We start from the raw sequence: 20426 nt of genomic DNA, 5'->3' as shown, positions 1-20426 counted from the left end.
TCTGGAAAAGGGGTTTTCCGTTTTCTAACCTGTCCTCTTTTAAACCGATTTCAATAACCCTGCATTACACTCTGTAACTTAACAGAGCTGTGCAGAAACCGTAGGAGCAGGTGTCTGCAGCTCCCAGTTGGTATTAGATCACTATTAGTGACACCTGGGCTTAGCACAGCGATGGCTTTCTTATAGATATTTTAGAAAGGTGCGTCTGTCGGTCTGTCAGTCAGTCTGAGAGTCCCTTTGTTGAAAAACTCCTCCTAAACGGTAAGAGCTAGGATCACCCAATGTGGTAGGCAGCTCCCTTGTCTCCTAAATTAAAGCAAGGCCAGGGTTTGGTTGTGCCAAGACAATGGGATGTTCCTGGAATTTGTTTCTCATCAAATGGAATGGGAAGGGTCTGGCAGGAGGGACAGTTATACTGCAGAATGACCACAGGGGGCAGTAAGGGGCCAGAGATGGGAACTGGGACAGCTATAACCCCACTGGACCAGAAGGGGGCAGGAGTGGAGAAAGGGACAGCTCTCTACTATAGATTTCAAAAAGTTTGTCTATTTATCTGTGTTTCTGTCTCCCGGCTGGACATGTGCCCCTTCACCGGCTGTACACCCCTCTCACGATGGGGAACCAAGTCCAGCCCAGCTGGGCTGGAGCGACCCCTCCTTCCCCTCCGCCCCCAGCCCATCTCTTAATTAATTAATTGATGATCTGGTTAAATATAGCGCTGATGTTCCATTGAAGTACGGTACCTCTGGGATCCTTTGAAGGGTTCCACTCCTCAGGGTACTGGCCATCAGGCCCATGTCTGTCAGGGTGCTGACTGTCCACGTTGAAGGTGATCTGGAGAGGAAAGAGATGCATTTTGTACCTGCCCTGCGCTTATCACCGCGAGCGATGTGATTGCCCAACCCCGGAAGGGAAACTCAAATGCCTCTCGTGCCCAAAGGAATGCACCTTCAGAGGCAACACCGCGATCAGGGGAGGTTGAACCCAGGGCAGACTATTCCTTTGAGGCTAGTAGAGGCTTTGCCCAAGAATGAAAGAAGTCGCCTGACGAGAACCCCCGAGTCAGACAAGCGAGCCAGCTGGGAGATGAGCAAGGCCTTTGAGGAAACCGGGACACGTTGCCTGTGGAGAACAGGAGCGCGGGAGGGGCTGTGACGATGGGGTATAAATAGTCCGGCTCAAGGGGAGCAGGAATCTCACTAGTCACAGAGGCCAGAAGGGGAAGATGCCGTAGCAAGGACACCGCCTGCAAAAACGTATCGACCGTACCAGCTCTTAGAGCACAGAGAATGGCCCAAGCAGTGGAGATGCCGGAGTCGACCTGACTCAAGGTAGCCAAGGATGGATTTGACCCCCGCCCATTAGGAATGCTTTAGAAACAGGCCCGCCGACTCGAGGGTGGGGGGCAAACAGAGCCTGGTGAGTTAAAAGGGCTGGGGTTCCTGGCTGCCACTGCTGCTACAGCCATGATGGCAGTGGCCAGAGCTATTCTGGGCATCTGGCTGGAGCAGCCCTTCCAGCAGTGGACTTCAGGGTGGGCAGGGAGTTGCTCCAGCCCCTACGGTTTCATAGAATCATAGAATACTAGGACTGGAAGGGACCTCAAGAGTCATCGAGTCCAGTCCCCTGCCCTCATGGCAGGACCAAATACTGTCTAGACCATCCCTGATAGACATTTATCTAACCTGCTCTTAAATATCTCCAGAGATGGGGATTCCACAACCTCCCTGGGCAGTTTATTCCAGTGTTTAACCATCCTAACAGGAACTTTTTCCTAATGTCCAACCTAAACCTCCCTTGCTGCAGCTTAAGCGCCTTGCTTCTTGTTCTATCCTCAGAGGCCAGCAAGAACAAGTTTTCTCCCTCCTCCCTGTGACACCCTTTTAGATACCTGAACACCGCTATCATGTCCCTTCTCAATCTTCTCTTTTCTAAACTAAACAAGCCCAATTCTTTCAGCTTTGCTTCATAGCTCATGTTCTCTAGACCCTTCATCATTCTTACGGCTCTTCTCTGGACCCTCTCCAATTTCTCCACATCTTTCTTGAAATGTGGTGCCCAGAACTGGACACAACACTCCAACTGAGGCCTAATCAGCGCAGAGCAGAGTGGAAGAATGACTTCTCGTGTCTTGCTCACAACACACCTGTTAATGCATCCCGGACTCGTGTTTGCTTTTTTAGCAACAGCATCACCCTGCTGACTCTTATTCAGCTTGTAGTCCACTATAACCCCTAGATCCCTTTCTGCCGTACTCCAGTTAATCTTTTACATGCCTGATTGTGACCTCCCTGCTCTTCCTTGCGTAAGCAAATATGCTGGAGGAGAGAGGGGTGAGAACCTCTGGAGAAGGTAGGTCAAGGAGGAGATCTTATCCAACCGGGCTGAGTCCATAACTCATCACTACAGAAGTTCAGCACGTGACTCCTTGTATGACCTACCCATATTTGTTCTCTAGCTGCTGCTCTATGGCTGCCGGTTGGTCTTCAGTGAACGACCTGCAGCTTTGCAATCTCGTTAGGACAGACGGGTCCGATTTCACAATGTCTGAGCCATTGAGGGCACAACAAAGGTTGCCTAACATTAGCAGGTTTTCCTTTGAAAACGACAAGGTAGGTGTTCCCTGAGAATACAAAACAAAAGAAATTGACATGAGCAACCAGAGCTGCCTGGATATAACACCAGAATGCATTTACACGGACATTTCACTCTGTCTCTTACTCTTCGGCTGCTTCTGCGTCTGCATCAACTGCTCTTAGCAACTTAGACGAGCAGGATAATCAAGCCATGGACTTCCCTGAATCACAGGTGTAAGAATTGGGCCTGAGCTACCTGTTGTTTTAAACAGTGATCAGCCATGTCTTACACGTTGTTTTCAGAGGCTATGTCTACACAGCAGCATCATTTCGGAGTAACTGACCTGATTCCGAAATAACATAGTCCACGTCTACTCTACGAGCAGTTATTTCGACATAATGTTGAAATAATGGCAAGCTGGAGGACATCTTACTCCGATTCCTGGAACCCTCATTTTATGAGGAGTAAAGGAAGTCAGAGGAGGAGGGCTCTCACTCAGACTTCCTGCTGTGTAGACAGCGGCAAAAGCCAAAACAAGCCATTAAACCTTAAGCTACGCAATTGACATTGCTCACGTTGCATCGCTTATTTCGGCTTTACCCCCGCTGCTGTGTAGACGTGCCCAGAAAGTATGAAATTCCCTTTCTACAATACCTACAGTGCAATCCTGGCCGCACTGAAATTGATTTCGGCAGAGCCAGGATCTCCCCTGCTCTGGTGGTGATTCATGTATATGTCCATTCACTCAGTGCACCCAATTATAAATACCCCCCCAACTCGGTGCAGAAGGTCATATTGTAAGAGAAAGTGGGTTTTTTCCTTACAAATAAGCGACACACTTCTTGTTTCCAGACTTGTCCACCAAGAGGAAATTCATCAGACTTGCTAATGACTCTGGAATAGCTCCCCATGTGGACACACTCTGGAGAAGGGCATCTGCATACAGAATTCTTCTGGAATAATTACAGTGCTTTACATTCACACCCCACCTTATCTGGAGTCGCTTCCCTGGTAGATAAGTTCTGTGGTGGTCACTGATCCAGTCTTCCCCACCAGACACCGCCGACAAAAGGCAGTGACAAGAAATGCAGCCTGCGAGCCAACAAACTCGCCCCGTATCCAGAAAGAAAGTGAATTCTGGAGCGAGCGACGCTCCACTGAGCATGCTCAGTCACCACCCCTCCTAAGTGTGTATGTAAGGACTGTTAGCTTGTACTCTCCAGCTGAAGCCGCTGGTGAGCTGGTACATGGGAAGACCATTAGATCATGTCGTTGGCTTTCGATAGAACACAGACAGAGAATCTTATCCAGTTCTCCCTGGACTGAGTCCCGGTAGCAATGGTCCGTGCAATTAATACCCTGCTGGAACATTTCCAAGCTCTGTGAAACAACAGTACGTAATCAGTGAATCAGCTAGCATCTCACCAGGCAGGCCTTAGCCCTCTCCAGCAGCAACTGTCTTTTGGAAGACACTCTTGGCAAAAGGTCAACGTGGGCTTGTCCCACGAGGTGAAAATATTTCTGGCAGTTCACTGGGTCTGAAAATTTGTCTGGCCTAGAAAAGATGAAGCAACAGAAATATCGGTTGTACAAAACCGTCTTAAACGTGTCGAATGGCAGACGGAATGGCTGAAGATTCAGTGATTAGAGATGTAAAATCCTGTTTAATTAGTTAACCGATTAAACGTTGAGCCAGCCGCCCTCTCCTCTTCCACCTCCGCTTCCAGCCCCATGCAAGGCTGTTGACTCGTAGCCCATGTGGGCTGGGAGCTAAGAGTCCTGCGGGGCGGGAGCAACCGTCCATGGATGGTGGGCTGCTCCCAAGTAACAGTTAACCATTAAGGGGTGATGATTATTGGGTAATGAGTTAACCGGTTATCCGTTCACATCCCTATCAATCACAAATGTCTGGATTCGTCATCACAGGCTCAAGTCAGCTCCCAATAAACTCAATGGAAAGAATTCTATTGTCTTCCGTGGGTCATGGGAGCCAGGACGGGTGGCTGTCAACAAACTTTATGGGTCTGTGAGAAACTTGGCCACACCCATGATAAGTGGCCATCCGGTAACTCAAATCATGCCGGATCATGGATGTTGCTGGACCCAAGAGTTCTGGACTAGAGAGGTTCAGCCTGTATTGGGCCTTTTTCATCTGTCTTTTGGTTTCTGAGCCGTTGGGTGACCCCTGTGTAACCCACACACCTTCTGGGTGTGGTGCACTGTCCCTTCTAGTGTCACTGAGACCTAAGGATGTGAAGGACTAGTCGACTAACCAGTAAGCAAATGCTTGTCAGTTAGTCGACTAATTGCTCCCTCCCCCCCCCACACATTGCTGCCTCTATCACAAAGAGGCGGCAAGGGTGGGGGTAGAGGAGGGGCTGCCGCTTTGAAATGCTGGTGTCCCCAGGCTGACCCTGGGCTCCGTGTGGCGCTGGCGCTTTGAAGTGCTGTGGTGGGCCCGGCGTCAGGCTCCTCATGGCATTTCAAAGCGGCAGCACTGCATGGAGCCCTGGGTCAGCTATGGCTGTTGCTACACTTCAGAGGCGAAGGTGTCCTACTGACTAATCAAATAGTGAATGCAAAATGCATCGCCTATTTGATTGGTCGGTTAGCTGATGTTTAACATCCCGAGGCCATTTACAGAGAGAATAACAAGTCTCCTCTACAGCCTGAGCTGAGAGCCAGCTGGCTTTTAGCTCATGTGGAATCTGGGTCATGCACTAAGCTCCAGAGGTTCCCGGTTCAATTCCACCGGACAGCGTTACATCTGCACAGGGGGGGGGCTAGAAACGTAAAAAGAATTCTAGTCGCCTCCACTAGTCACATGACTCCAGGAGCTGGTGCTTTATGAATGCACCCAGTATTGTGAGAGTTGGCAACCTGGTATTCATATGGCTGTTATTGGTTTTTTTCTATCTTGAACAACGTCCGTTCAAAAGTGAAAGAAAGAAACGCACTTGTGTGTCTTACCCCATGTAAAAAAGAACCTCGGGTGGATAGTCTTCAAAATCAGATGGGGTTATCTGTCCCGTCAGTCTTTTTGTCATGCAGCTGAGCTACAAAAATAATACAAAAAGATGATGTAATTAAGGGACTGACTCCTCCTTCCTCAACGTATAACTCACCCAGGTTTCATTAGTCACCCGACCATAATGAAACCACCAATAATAATGCGGCTTTATTCCAAAGACCACTGAAGTCTTTCCCTTGATTTAAATAGGTACTAGATCCAAGCCTAATGTGTTGTACAGACTGGGTACGTACCTGCCAATTCCCTCCCCCGTCTCTCTGTAGCAGCAAGTCTACGAGCCTGTGTCTGTTCTACACGTAGACTTGCTGGGCTTGTACTCTAGTGCTAACAATAGCCGCGGAAATATCCCTGCTCGGATTGTGAGCTCCACTTTCCCTACCAAGTTTCAGAACCCAAGTGGAAATGTCTATACTCTGATTGGAATGTCTACACCATGATGATACCTAAGAGCCCGGCTTTCCGCTGTGAACGTGCCTGACCCGGGTTAGCACAAACGTGTGTTGTATCCACGCCGTGGCCCTAATCTCTCCTTTGGGCTCTTCACGCCAGGCTGGGGTTGAATTGGTTGCCACACGGTGCCATCTTGCTCTCTGCAGACATCCCAGTGGACCCATGATTGCCCTCTCACCTGATTATCTTCCAGTCGGATCTGTTTGTCCTTCATGGCTTTTGCCAGGCTAGCAAACGGACTGCTGTTTAAAAAGTTTGCTGCTCCACAGCTGAATCCTTGTAGGACAGAGGATGATAAGCTACATGAGAAATAGAGGTATTATTATCCGGCGTTGTTATTTGGTCTCTTGCCTTATTCTTCTTCGGTATAAAATAGGAACTTTTGGGCTACGTCTAGACTGGCATGATTTTCCGGAAATGCTTTTAACAGAAACGTTTTCCGTTAAAAGCATTTTTGGAAAAGCGCGTCTAGATTGGCACGGACGCTTTCCAAAAAAGCACTTTTTGCGGAAAAGCGTCCGTGGCCAATCTAGACGCGCTTTTGTGCAAAAAAGCCCTGATCGGCATTTTCGCCATCAGGGCTATTTTGCGGAAAAAAAACCTGAGCTGTCTACACTGGCCCTTTTGTGCAAAAGTTTTGCTCAAAAGGGACTTTTGTCCGAACGGGAGCAGCATAGTATTTCCGCAAAAAGCACTGATTTCTTACAGTAGGAAGTCAGTGCTTTTGCGGAAATTCAAGCGGCCAGTGTAGACAGCTGGCAAGTTTTTCCGGAAAAACTGGCCAGTCTAGACACAGCCTTGGAGAATATTTTTATTGGAGGAGGGAGGGTACCAAGCTTTATACATGCACAGACACACACAAATTGCGGCAGTCCTATGGAGGCTGCACGTGGCTCTTTCTAGTAGCCACCCACACACCTAACATTGACTGGCAGGTGTCACTCAAGAGCAATAGAAGATGCTCCCTGTATCTGTCTACCTCTCAGCACACTGTTTATCGAGCTATTAAAAGCCCTTCACAAATCTGGGGAGCTGCGGACTAAAACGATCATAGCATCTAAATAGAACCCATGGCAATGTTTTTTTTGTAGGAAAAAAGGTGCCAGTACTCCGGGGGGAAAGTTGTTGAGAAAAAAAAAAAAAAGCCGTGCCGGGGCATACCATCATGAAAAAAGCACTGACCCATGGTACACACTGAAAATGGCAAAGCTACGCAGCCAATTGCAGTGATTTTTCAGGACAAAGAAATTGATAAGCCCCTGGAACTTCTTGGGGCCTTGTTCTTCAAGGAAAACCATCTCAGATGCTAAAATCAACGAGCAGCCCTGTGGCACGTTGGAGACTGACAAATGGATTAGGTCATTGAACCCACGTCATCAGATGAGTTGGAGTGGAAATGACAGAAACCAGAGCATCTTCTTTTGCTGCTCTATAGACCCCCGATTCTGTCATTTCCACTCCAACTCATCCGAGGAAGTGGATTTTACGCACAAAAGTTCAATGATCTACTACACTTGTTAGTCTCCAAGGTGCTGCAGGCCTGCTTGTTGTTCATACAGTTAGAGGGCATCTACACAGCAGTCTAAACGTGAAATAGCGCAAATCACATATCTTATGCACCAAATTTCGAAATAACACGTGATTTCAAGACATCCCTCAACCCTCGTGGAACAAGGGCAACAGGGATGCCGAAATAGCGCGCCCGTTACTTTGAAAAATATTTCAAAATAGCAGGCGCGTTTCACAGACACCAGGTAGCTATTTTGAGATACCTCCGGTATCCCGAAATAGCCCTGCTGTCTAGACGTACCCTTACAGAATAGCATGGCAACCCCTCAGACTTTTCATCTTCCACTCACTCTGCAGTTTGCACGATTCGTGCTTTGAAGATCATTCCTATTGCTTCTTTGGAGATGGAAATATCCCTTAACTCACCTGGAATATTGCTGTGTGGACTTCAGTATGGCCTGGAAGAACACGCTGGCCTGTGGTTATAAAAGGAAGCAGAGCTCTGAATGTGTGGTGGGAAAAGAGAATAGCTTACATTTATTTTCCCACGTGAGTAGCCTTCTCACTGAAAGCTTTTCACGCAGAGCGAGTGTGAAATATGCTTCTACAGCAGGATTCCCTTCACTGGTTCCTGCTTCTTCACCACCCTCCTGCGTTCTACTGAAAAGTGCTACAGCACCTTCCCGAGGAAAACGAGACGATGGCAAACTCTCCCACGGGCTGGCCAGAGGTCCGCCGAGGGAGCTCCCACCAGCCGCTTTTAAAAAAATAACCAAACAGGAAAAGATAATTGGCCCCCCAAAATCGGAACGTGTCCTTGCTGGAGAACTGATTCCCCCAGTGTTAAGCGTGTCATTCATTCTCTTTCTAGAGCAGAGATTCTCAAACTTTTTGGCCCATAGTCCATGCCGCTCAACACAGATCTTTCTGCGGCCAGCCCCCTATGACAATGCCTCTTGGCCAGGAGGTAGGGTACAGGAGCAGGCTGAGGATGGGGTGGGGGGTCCTGAGAGAGAGGGAGGGTGCAGGAGCAGGGTGGAGGTGCGGGGTCTCTGCAGAAAAAGGGGGCAACTTCTAGGCATGAGCAAGATGGGGGCACTTACCTGGCTCTGTACCCTCTGTTGCTCCCAGGCACCGCCCTCGCTGCTCCCATTGGCTGTGATTCCAGCCAATGGGAACAGCAGGGAAAGCCTCCAGCTGAGAGGTTTCCTGCGCTGCTGTTCCCTGGCCGGGAGGAAGGGGAGAAGCAGCACACGGAGCTGCTTCCTTCCACTCCATCCTCCTGCAGCGGGAAGCTGGCGCCGGTGCTCCAACCTCATGGGAGGGAGGGGACAGGGCTGGAGCACCAATGCAAGCCCCCCGCTTCAAGGGAGGGGGCAGGACCCACGCCCACGGCCCACCTGCATGATGGTCACAAACCACTAGTGGTCCATGGAGCACACTTGGAGAACCCCTGTTCTATAGCCTCATTTAGCTAGCGATTCGTGAAATGACTCAGTCACAGGCGCACGAAATTCTGCCTTCAGCTGCCCCGGTGTAAATCTAGAGTCACCCCGCTCTCGTCAGCGCAGAGACTCTGGACTGACACATCCGCAGATGAAATTCAACCCTGAACGTGCCCCTCTCTTCCGAAATGCAGCTGACTCTGGAGTGGGGCATGGCCGCTCCTTTTCGCTTTGTACCCCGTATTTGAGGAGGTGACCTGGGTGTGGCTCCGTTAACAATAAGGACCCGCGCTTAGAACAAGCTCTCCACTTTCCCTTTGTCGCTAACGAAGGAGGAAGAGGAAGAGGTCTGGGAACAATGGTCTGTTCTTGTTTTTCTTTCTTGGAAGAGAGAAGAATTCAGCGGCGGTACCATTTGTGCATAGGAGTTGGAGCACAAGGGCTCTCCCGGGGAATTGGAGAGGCTGGGGGAAGAGGAGGAAACGGGGATCCACAGCAAAACGAGCTACCTGAGTGGGTGTCCATTTCTTCTGGTTGATTTCCTGGGTACTGATCAGGGGAGAGGCCAGCCTAGACAGAGGGATCTGATCCGCCAGTTGATCTGGGATATTGAGGAGGGTGTTTCCAGGGGTGCTTTGTAAGATCTGAAATGAAAACAGACAGGGCCGTGCTGAGGGGAGGTGGGCTGCCAGGCTTATAACATTCCGGGTCGTGCCGTGCAAGGGAATAAGAAGCCAGTTGAAGGGCAGGGAGCCGGCTTTGCACCGTGCAGCGCTGAGCCTTTGCGTCGGGGAGACGTTGGCCTGCTCTTTGGGAGCAGCATGGAGGCTGCTGAAGGGCCAGCCCTGGACTCCTGTTTTATCCAGAGAGCAGGAAAGTCTGTGCGGGCCCCAAACTGGGCCTCAGCTCTGCCCCAGAGGGATCCTCTCTAGGAATGAAAGGAGAACTCAGGCCCATTGAATTCTTGTCCCCTTTGCAGATCCTGCCAGTCGGGGGGAGAAGAGGCGCAGGAAGTGGTTTGGGGTTTGATGAGACACTCGTACAGATGCTGACTTCACATTAACTCCGTGTCAAGGCAGAGACCTGGAACCTGGCCACCCACCCCCACTGCAAATCAACTGTGTGTCATAGGCCCTCTACTGCTAGTGGAGAATCTCCTTTGCCCAAGTGGAAGAGGCTAGCGATTTTAAGCAGGCACAGCTGAGCTGTTCTGGGTATGGAGGAAATGCAGCTGGGGCATTCTCCAGGGAAGAGCTGTGCTCTAGCCAGTCCAGAGACTCACCCGTTGCACAAACTTGTGTTTCACCGGCACCAGGGCCTGTTCCATGCTCTGGGTGAAGTTCTGATCTGCAGCCAGGAGGAGGATGTCTTTGGGGTCCAGTTTGTCCAGCCCGTTGGCGGGAAGGCCGAGCGCTAGCGTCCCCAGGGTCAAAACACTGCTGGCTTCGTTGAGCTAGTGCGAGATCCACAACACTGCATGGAACCTTAAATAAACTGCCCCCTGGCCTTTGAGTCAGCAGGATGGTGCCGTTGCGGAATGAGAGTCATGCAAGGTTTCTTGAATCGCCTGTCAGTGTGCGTGCAATTGCACAATCAGTGTGCACAGGAGTGTGTGCAAAGTGAGTATTCACACTTGCCACTGGGCAGGCACGTGTCTCACGGTGTCTGCTCTGTGCACGATGGCTGGTTTTTCTTTTTCAGTACAACACCAGCACAATTGGCGGGGGAGGGAGGGGAGGAAGAGCAGTGAAAAGGGTTCAACTGAGTGAAAATCCTCTCTGTGGTCATGGACCATCCAGTGCATATACACCCCCCGCTTTGTGAAGCAACTGTGTGTCATAGGCCCTATACTGCTAGTGGAGAGTCTCCTTTGCCCAAGTGGACTAGTGTTTTTTAAGCAGGCGGAGCTGAGCGTTAGCCCATTTCTGAGCACAATGACAGCGGAGCAGTCCTTCTGCACGTGGCTTTGGTCGCTGTCTAAGGAGACCAAAACCCGCCCTTCTTGGTCTGTATGTTTTGCTTACCTGGTATCCATTCCGCAGGACTTTTTTCAGGATGATGGAGGCCTGTGCTGGGCCCCAGCCCCCTGCGGCTGAGAGTGTGGGGAGCACCTGCTCGAGGGTTTGCCCGTCCGTGTTGGCCAAGAGCACCGACGGAGTTAACCTGACGGCGAGGGGGCTGAGTCTTTGAAAGGTCTCCACGGAGAGATTGCCAGTGGTGTCTGGCTGAGTGCCCGTCACCTGGGAAAGGAAAGCAACGTTCTCCCTTCTCGCCATGACCTGCCGGGGTGTGGCTAAAGCACAGGCTACCTGGGGTCTCTTCCCGACTCTACAATTGGCTCAGTAGGTGACCTTGGAGAAGTGACCAAGGGCCAAGTTTCCACTACGTCTCCGTGCCTGCCTGCCTTTGGAGCCACCCAGCCGGCGGCACCTAGCAGCTTTGGAGGCCTGGGTCGCCCACAACTCCGGACGAAGCCAATGGGAGCTCCGCATTCAGGCTCTGGGTGCTTCAAGACGCGGCCCCCTTCCCGTGCCTCAGTTTCCTCTTGGTAAAACGGGCCTAACACTGCCCGCCCCTGACGGTGGCGGGTGTGAGGCCTTGGGAATGAAAGTTGGTGACGCTCTTTGAAGTGCTCCAGGGCTGTATGGCGCCGATTGATGAATAAGGCTCCTCATAGGTACTGGAGCACGCGTCTGTGACGTCGCAGAAGACAGAGGGTCCCTGGCAAGCTTGCAATGCTGCCTTGAATTTCAAGGCAAAATAGGAGGGCTGCAGGGTGGGGGGCGCAGGGGAACTCCTCCCCTCCTCTCCCCTCCCCGGGGGCCTCCAATCGCCACTTGCAACTTGGCTCACCTCTCCGGCTGGCTCCGGGGAAGGGCTCAGACAGTTCCGCAAGGCCGGTGGCGTTGCCATGGCTGCAGTCGCTGCGGTTTGGCTGGTGTTCAGCTTGCGGACCACATAGCAGATCAAATTGTCTGGGATGCTGGGGGAGGGAGGGGAGCAAAGATGGCACCATCAGCTAGAGGTGGGAAAGGTTAGAGGTCTGCTGCCCTTTCCTTCAGCAAACGGGCTGTCAAGACTCCCCTCCATGCGGCTGCTCTGAGTGCAATAGGTGGTTAGATGGCTGCTCTGGGATATAGGCGCGAATTCTCTTCTCTGCCACCGATTCACTGCATGACCTTGGGCATGTTTCTTATTACCCCGGTTGCATATCTGTAACACTTCCCTGCCTCACAGGGATCTTGAGGATGAATATGTTAGAGATTGTAAGGCTCTTGCTTATTATGGTCATGGGGACCATTAGTGTCACAGACTGGGTGGTCACACCTAGTGGTTACAGCCCCAGAGCCCGAGCTGGCATCAGGAACCAAGCAGGGCTGGAAGAGCATGGCTGGGACCCAGGGGAGCCTGCAATTTCAGGTGCTGGCCTGGTGCTGCGGCTGGGCAGAGGAGTGGACCTGGTGGTACCTCTCCCTCTGATGCGGGGAGAGTTCTGATCAATGGGGGGGTTCCGCTATAAATCTACCGTCTGATCCCGAGCTGGGCTGCAGGCTGATTCCTGGAGCTAGTTCCTGCCCTGACAGCTCAGATGGGTTTTAATGCACCTGACTGGGGTGCATTGGCCCCAGAATGAGACCAAGGCTCAGGGCTGTTACTGTCCCCCTGCTGCACACTTGGGGGGCAGGGGAACAGCAGAGTCCCTCCCTGGCAGCCCCCACAATGTATGGAGATGGTGGAGGAGTCCAGTTAAACTGGTTCAGAGGCAACTCATCAGAGTGTCTCCATTTGCTGGCTTTGGGTGAACCCAGAACTAAAAAAACCCAGAATCGCCCCCAAATCAGGCAAATGCGCCCCAGTGGGTATCACGCATGGGGGCCAGGCAGCACTAAAACCACCGTGACGCTAACCGTTCTCATGCCCGATTCATGGGCGGGAAGGTACACGCACGTCCCCACCGCAGCCCCGCCCGGCCTGTTACCTTCCCAGTGCGACGGGAGGATTCTGCCGCGCGATCAGCTCGGAGTAGAATTCCTTCACGTCCTCCGAGAGGGCGACTCCCCCCACCAGCGCCAGGTTGTGAGGATCCACCGCGAAGTCTTGCAGCTGCTCTGACGAAAGGTTTCAATGCGGACCGTGGTCGAAACCCCTCCCCCCCCACGTAACCGCAGGTCAGGAATAGAAATCGACCCACTTAGGGACCCTCCAATCTTTTCCATTCATGCGCGGATTTTTTTTCCCCACCCAGGTGCGGAATAAATTTTCTATGCGCACTGAGGCACGTGTGATAGTGCACCACCCGGAGACACAGAAACCTCGCCGAGTGCTCTGCTAATCAGCGGGGCAGCATTGGAATCTCTCCTGAGTGGCCACACTAGTGCCCAGCTTACAGGGAACGCTGCTAGGGACCGATTCCTGCTGACGGCCCACAGGGAAGCAGCCAAGCCAGTGAGGACATGTGCAGAGGGGCTGTGGGGAGTTTCAGACACATTAGTTTCAGCCACATGCGGATCGCTTCCGGACTGGCTCTAGTATTCACTGACAGCAAGTGGCCCTAGCTCTGTGTCTTTAACCTGTGGCATATTCAGGGGTACCCGGGCAGCACACCCAGCCACACCCTGCGTGAAGAGGTCTCTGTTCAGCTGTCTGAGGCAGCATGAGGGGCTCTGTCTTGTGAGTCACCAGGGCGCCCTCGTAGCCAAGAATGGCATATTAGGGGGCATTAGGAGGAGCGTTGCCAGCAGATCCAGAGAAGTGAGTATTCCCCTTTATTCAGCTCTGCGGAAGCCACATCTGGAGTATTGTGTCCAGTTCTGGGCCCCCCACTATAGAAAGGATGTGGACACATTGGAGAGGGTCCAGCGGAGGGCGACCAAAATGATTCGGGGGCTGGAGCATGTGACCTACGAGGAGAGGCTGAGGGATCTGGGCTTCTTTAGTCTGCAGAAGAGAAGAGTGAGGGGGGATTTGAGAGCAGCCTTCAATTTCCTGAAGGGGGGTTCCAGAGAGGCTGGCGAGAGGCTGTTCTCAGTGGTGGCAGGTGACAGAACAAGGAGCATAAGAACATAAGAACGGCCACACTGGGTCAGACCAAAGGTCCATCTAGCCCAGTATCCTGTCTGCCGACAGTGGCCAGCACCAGGTGCCCCAGAGAAGATGGACCGAAGACAATGATCAAGCGATTTGTCTCCTGCCATCCCTCTCCAGCCTCTGACAGACAGAGGCCAAGGACACCATTTTATCCCCTGGCTAACAGCCTTTTATGGACCTAACCTCCATGAATTTATCCAGCTTCTCTTTAAACTCTAAACTCTAAGCAATGGGCTCAAGTTGCAGTGGGGGAGGTCTAGGTTGGATATTAGGAAAAACGATTTCCCTAGGCGGGTGGGGAAGCGCTGGGCTGGGTTCCCTAGGGAGGGGGTGGAATCTCCATCCCTAGAGGTGTTTAAGTCCCAGCTTGACAAAGCCCTGGCTGGGCTGATTTAGTTGGGATTGGTCCTGCTTTGGCAGGGGGCTGGACTTGATGACTCCTGAGGTCTCTTCCAGCTCTGTGATTCTATGATTCTGTGGTTCTGTGTTGCATCTGAAAGGGTGTAAGTGCCCTCCTGGTGTAACCCTGCTGGCATCTATGGGGCTACCCCAGAGATGTGTGATGCCAGCATCCCTGGCACGAGGAAAATTCCAGGCAGAGAAAAGCCCAACCACCACCCAAACTTGCTTCCCAGTGTCCCAGGGACGTGGCTGCGGCCCTAGAATGAAACGCCACGGCACCCAGAGAACACGTTATCAAATATAAAGCCGAACGATCTGCTTCCTCTAAATGGGCAAATCGCCCCTGAAGTCCACAGCTCTGCACCAGCACCAGCGCCAGCCCATTGAGTGCTGTGACTGGCCATGCGGGAGGGAGCCGCCGTGGGCTTGGCAGGGCCGGTCGGAGACGGCCTTGCTGCTATCTGTGCAGGGCCTTGCAGCTCAGGCAGCTGGCAGTGTCCTTGCAGTGGTCTCAACAGTACAAAACAACCGCCTGGCAATGCTGACAAGGACGGCTTTTTGGAGCCTCCCGCGTCTGTCTACCCAAATGGCTGCATTTTTCTTTTTCAGATCTCAAGCCAAGGAGCCAGCCCTGAGGTGGTGGCCCACACGGCCTTTCTGCTGCTTCTTCCTAATGCTCATCCATGTTCCCTCTAGTTTTTCCATCCATGTGCGGATTTTTCCCATCCATGTGCGGGATACATTTTTCTACATGCACTGAGGCATGTGCAAATGTGCACCACCCAAAGAAACAGAAACATAGCTGGGTGCTCTGCTAAGCAGCTGCATGGCATTGGAATTGCTCCTGAGCAGCCGCACAAGCGCCCTGCTTACAGTGGGGTGGGCAAAACGGCCTCCACAGACTGGATCCGGCTTGCCAAGTGGGTTGAGCCAGCCCATGGAGGTCCTGCTACTTCCTCTCCCCCAGGCCAATCAGGGATCGGGGAGCATGCGGAGCTTAGAGTCAACCCTGGCGGTTGACTCTAAGCCCTGTGCACCCAAGATCAGGGAGCAAGAGACTTCGCGCTCCCTCCTGCCCCCAGGCCAATCAGGACTTGGGGGTGGGAGGGGAGCGCATGAAGTCTCCTCCTAGAGGCACGTAAGCATCCCGGTCCTGCCCCTTCCGCCTGAGGCTCCGCCCCTTCTGGGGCAGCCTGGGGCCACTTCAAAAATTTCTGAAGTGGCCCCCGGTCAAAAATTATTGCCCGTCCCTGGGTTACAGAGAGCACTGACACTCATCCCTTTTACGGGATGTTCCCTCTTCAGACCACTTTACAGCTCTTGATCAGTCGATCCCCTTTGTCCTCCACAGGGCAGCTCAATAGTCTTATGCCCATTTTACAGAGGCGTGAAACTGACGCGTAGCCCGATGCCTGTGGAAATCCACACGAATCGTGCCGTTTGAATGAGCTCCCAGAGCAAGACCTCGGAGCTGGGGGGCTGAGTGTCCGGACTGAGCTGCTAGGCCCTGCTGCCCATGAAAAAGCAAACTAGGTATCCCCCTTCAAACCCCTCCCCAGAACTCTTTGTCACGCGGCCTACAACTAACGGGACAATGACTGTGTTGCTGGTGTGCAGAGACCAATATTGTCTCATGGTTTCCTTGTATTTCCCCCTCCCCCCGCACACCATCTACATCCATCTAGTCTTGTCCTAGATTTAGACTGGAAGCTCTTTGGGGGCTGGGGCTGTTCTGTGTTTGGGCAGCTTCTGGCACGGCGAGGTCCTACCCATGCCTAGGGCCCCTAGAGCAGTGGTGGGCAACTTGCAGCCTGAGGGCCACATGCGGCCCATTGGGGTTCTGCCTGCAGCCCGCGAGACTTTTTCTTTCCCCTTGTCCATGAGCAGGGTTGCCGGATTCTGCCAGTTTCCTTCCACTTCGTTTATTTCCTACCGGTGTCACTCACGTGACACACACCTAAAACCAGGGCACATGCAGCGAGGTGCGGGCTGATGGCACACAGCACTGACAGAGAGCTGGGCGCTCTCTCTGCAGCCATTCCCAGCGTGGCTCCGGTTCAGTCGGCACCCCTTGCAAATTCTAGGTACGCAGGCGCAGTGAGCAACACAACCCTACCCTGGGAGACCGATTGGGTAGGACAATCTTGAGGCCAACTGAGATGAAGGAACATAAGAACCTAAGCACAGCAAGGCTGGGTCAGACCAAAGGTCCACGTCGCCCAGTGTCCTGTCTGCCCACAGTGCCCAATACCAGGTGCCCCAGAGGGAAAGAACAGAAACAAGGAAACATCAAGTGGTCCCTCCCCTGATTTCCAGCCCCTGACAAACAGAGGCTAGGGACACCATTCCTACCCATCCTGGCCAATAAGTATTAATGGACTTAACTTCTATGAATATATCTAGTTCTTTTTTGAACCCTGTTAAAGTCCTGGCCTGCACAACATCCTCTGGCGAGGAGTTCCACAAGTTGACTGTGCGCTGTGTGAAGAAAAACTTCCTTTGGTTTGTTTTAAACCTGCTGCCTATTCATTTCATTTGGCGATCGCTAGTTCTGATGTTATGGGAACAAGTAAATCACTTTTCCTCGTGCACTTTCTCCACACCTGTCACGAGGAAGACCACTCATGCAGCCCACTCACTACCCTAGACACTATGGAAACATAAAGGAATGGCTAATGCTATCTAGGAGCCTGTACACTGATACGTCAAGATGCACAAACGTGCTCCGACCTCGAAGGGCAGTAAAACCTAGTGGAAGGAACCCACGTGAAACCCAAACTCTGAACCTACCAGCTGCTGGCTGTCACTGAAGGCTCTGAGATCCTCCACATTGCAGTACGACAGGTACTTCCCCAGGTAGTTTAGAAACCACGCCGTTGAGTTTTGCTCCCCGTCGCTTTGGTTATAGCACTTGGGCTTGACACCTGTCGGGGAGGAGAGTTGTCATGTCTCAAAGGCTGTGGAAAAATCGATATGGTCCATCCTCCCCCCCCCCCCCGCTTGCTCTGGTGCCTTCGCCCCACAGTTTCCTCGTGACCCAGAGTGACAATGCTGGCAGGCCCCAGGCATGTGTGGCTAGGAGAGATGAGCCCTTCCCAGGCTCACAGATGGGTTCATTGGTGGGCCCAGCGTGAGACCTGTCCTTGTGTGTATCCAGATACTGCAGAGGAAAGTTGCTAACAGTCAGACACGAGGGTGGTGGGTGAAGATAGGGCTGAGGGAGGCAAGCCCTCAAACCCTGGCCCTAGCCCCGGCCCTACTGCTCAGGCTCTGCCCCCATGGGAGCCAAACTGCGCCCCCAGCATCACAGGGAGGTGGGCTGGCATGCGACCGCAGCCTCGCCAGCCCAAGAGTACAGCAAGGGGGGAGAGTCTGGAGCATGGGGAGAGCAGCCAGCATGTGGCCCCAGCTTCCCTAGGCCTGGAGCTCAGGGAAGGCGGGCACTGTGGGGCAACAACACTCCCCCCCACCAGTACGCCTGCAGGAGGTGTTCTGGGGCTGGAGTGTGGGCAAGTCCAGGTTGGCGGTTTGCCTTTCCCTGCCTAGCATACCCGCTGCCCATGGTCAGACACTTCATTCATGAATGCTCTCCCTGGGGAGAAATTACTTCCTGACCTTCCCTGGTACTCAAACATGAGGCCTAGTGATGATTACTCATTGCAATGATGGTCCTAACGTTTGCTTTTTTTATTATTCTCTAAATGTCGAATTTTAAAAAAAAGAGTAAGTGGCGTGCCTCAAAAATATCCTGCAGTAGAGAGTTCCGCAGGTTAACGATACAGTTCACAAGGCGATTACCTGGCTGAAGGAGATAGTTCTTGAGAACGGTGTAAATGCCTTGTTGCGTCTCTACCGTGTAATCCTGGTAGTGGATATTTAAGGCCTTCACTCTGGTGCAAGGGGAAGAAATGTGAAAGCATTTACAAAAAAGGCATTGCATTCTGCAGCTGGGGAATGGATGAGGTGGTTGGACAGAGGTGCAGAGAGCTTGCGAGAGGTCCTTTCCTGCACCCATTCCGCTTTCTGGAAATTATGGATCTGCTCTTTGGTTTCTGCCCTATCTCCCTTTGCGAGCACCTCGAAGTGCGCAACAACTTCTGTAAGCAGCCCCAGAGCATTTTAAAATGCAGGAGATAACACATACCGATGTGTCAATGTAACCCTGTGGGGGGCCCATTGGGGTTCAATGCAAGGCCCATGAGACAGTGTGTTTACCTTTGCCCAGGTACAGGGTTGCCAGATTCTGTTAGGCTTTGTCTTCACTGTGAGTTTTTCCAGCAGAAAATATGCTAATGAGGGACTCATTAGCATAAGTAGCAACATCATTAGCATATTTTGTGCCGTTTGTTTTTGGGCAAAGGGTTTTTGCCTGGAGAGGCATAAAGATCTTGTGTAAAACGGGGTTTTTGTGTTTGGAATAACGGCCGGCAGATACTTACATTTCCTGGTAGGAGGAGCAGCTAATATTGGTTGGGATGAGCTGAAGATGAGTCGCATTGATGCTGGGAAGGAGGAAGTGTAAATCCTGAAACAAATATCTCCACTCCAGGGGCATGAAGTTAGAGAAGCCAGAACTAACTTTGTCCCAAACAGCTGTCAGGAGCATGTGACTCAGTGCTGTAAGCTGGGGGTCTGTCAGATTGGCCTGACGCGGGAGGAAGAGAAGAAAGTGTCATCGGAAAACGCGGAGGGTAACCTATGAGCTGAGAGCAGGGAGAACTGCCGTTAGCTGAAATCTGCTGAATTTGATACATGATTTCGGGTCTGCCAGCCTGGACCAGAGGACCCATCTAGCTGGGACCCATCTAGGTCTGTGTCCTGTCCTCAGCTGGGGAAAACTGATGGATAGGAGAATTTGGTAAAATGCTTATTATACTTATAGAAGGCCCGGTCCCCTGAAGCTGACCTAGGGCTGCCAGATGGTTTAACCAAAAACACCAACCCCCCCCCCCCCCAAAAAAAAAACACCGGGGAAAATTTCTGTTGAGGGAAAAAAAAGAGGGGAGACCAAAGTTGTTAAGCAAAAAAAATAAAACAAAACAAAACAGCATGGCCCCTTTAAGAAAGGACTTTAGGCTTTTTGTTGGCGGCCATCTTTTTTTCTTGATCGGAGCCAGAAGGCAGCTTCCCCGCGGAACCAGGTAAATGGGGGGCCTGGGAAGGGGAACGGGCAGGAGCTGGGCTTGGTTGCTGAGTATGTGTAGGGTTGCCAAGTGTCTGGTATTTTCGCCTCCTGGCAGGGAAAAAAAAAAGAAAATACCGGACATTTTAGGTGTCCAGTATTTTCTGATTTTTTTTTACCAAACAGGAGGTGAAAATACCGAACACCTGGCAACCCTAAGCTGACCCCATACAGCTCACTGCGGGCTCCCCCACAAAAGGTGAGCTCACACATTGACCTCTGAGTAAGATTTGCATAAGGGGCCTGCAAACGTGCCCTAAACATGAGCTAAAATGAATTCTGGACTCATAGAATTTAGAGCCAGGTTAGTCAGTCCCAGCCAACAGGAATCCAGCCCTCCTGGGTCGTAGGTGTGGATTCGTGCTCTTCTTCTGAGAGAGTTCCACAGTGTATGCTATATCCGTATTATTATATCATTTTGTCGGCTATAATGTAAGCTCCCTGCATCCCATCCAACCCTAACCCTCCATAGCAAGAACCGTGGGGCTGCACTGGAAATTCCTGGATTTCTGGGGTTGAGTCAGATTTGGGGACTTCACTACCTCAGGCCTGGTGTGACACCCTCAGGCTGACACTAGGCTCCTTGGTAGAGTAGGTGTGCACGTGTGTGTTATTTACAGGTCAATATATACAGGTTGGACCTCTCTAATCCGGCACCATCAGGACCTGACCAGAGAATTTGCCGAACCATGGGAGGTCAGTAGTATCTAGCAGCATGACCAACACTTCCACTGCTTGCTGG

General features: G+C 52.0%; 1 protein-coding gene across 1 annotated transcript in view; it reads right to left on the bottom strand.

Moving 5' to 3' along the window:
• The window catches only part of LOC102455891 (uncharacterized), a 100189-nt gene that overhangs the window by 12370 nt on the left and 67393 nt on the right, over window positions 1-20426 (bottom strand). Inside the window, exons 48-61 of the mRNA XM_075899815.2 lie at window positions 18942-19147; window positions 18301-18392; window positions 17293-17426; window positions 12992-13116; window positions 11866-11995; window positions 11037-11252; window positions 10295-10465; window positions 9522-9656; window positions 7994-8043; window positions 6237-6357; window positions 5548-5633; window positions 4003-4132; window positions 2442-2623; window positions 744-834 (exon numbers count right to left, since the gene is read on the bottom strand). Of these exons, the coding sequence (XP_075755930.2) occupies window positions 744-834; window positions 2442-2623; window positions 4003-4132; window positions 5548-5633; window positions 6237-6357; window positions 7994-8043; window positions 9522-9656; window positions 10295-10465; window positions 11037-11252; window positions 11866-11995; window positions 12992-13116; window positions 17293-17426; window positions 18301-18392; window positions 18942-19147 (1869 nt within the window). The remainder of the gene's footprint in view (window positions 1-743; window positions 835-2441; window positions 2624-4002; window positions 4133-5547; window positions 5634-6236; window positions 6358-7993; window positions 8044-9521; window positions 9657-10294; window positions 10466-11036; window positions 11253-11865; window positions 11996-12991; window positions 13117-17292; window positions 17427-18300; window positions 18393-18941; window positions 19148-20426) is intronic.

This window comes from Pelodiscus sinensis, chromosome 15 (assembly GCF_052426305.1).
Source record: "Pelodiscus sinensis isolate ZL-2025 chromosome 15, ASM5242630v1, whole genome shotgun sequence".
In the NCBI taxonomy this organism is placed as follows: Eukaryota; Metazoa; Chordata; order Testudines; family Trionychidae; genus Pelodiscus; species Pelodiscus sinensis.
The sequence above is the reverse complement of the archived record's forward strand: the minus strand, read 5'-3'. Positions and strand labels throughout refer to the sequence as shown.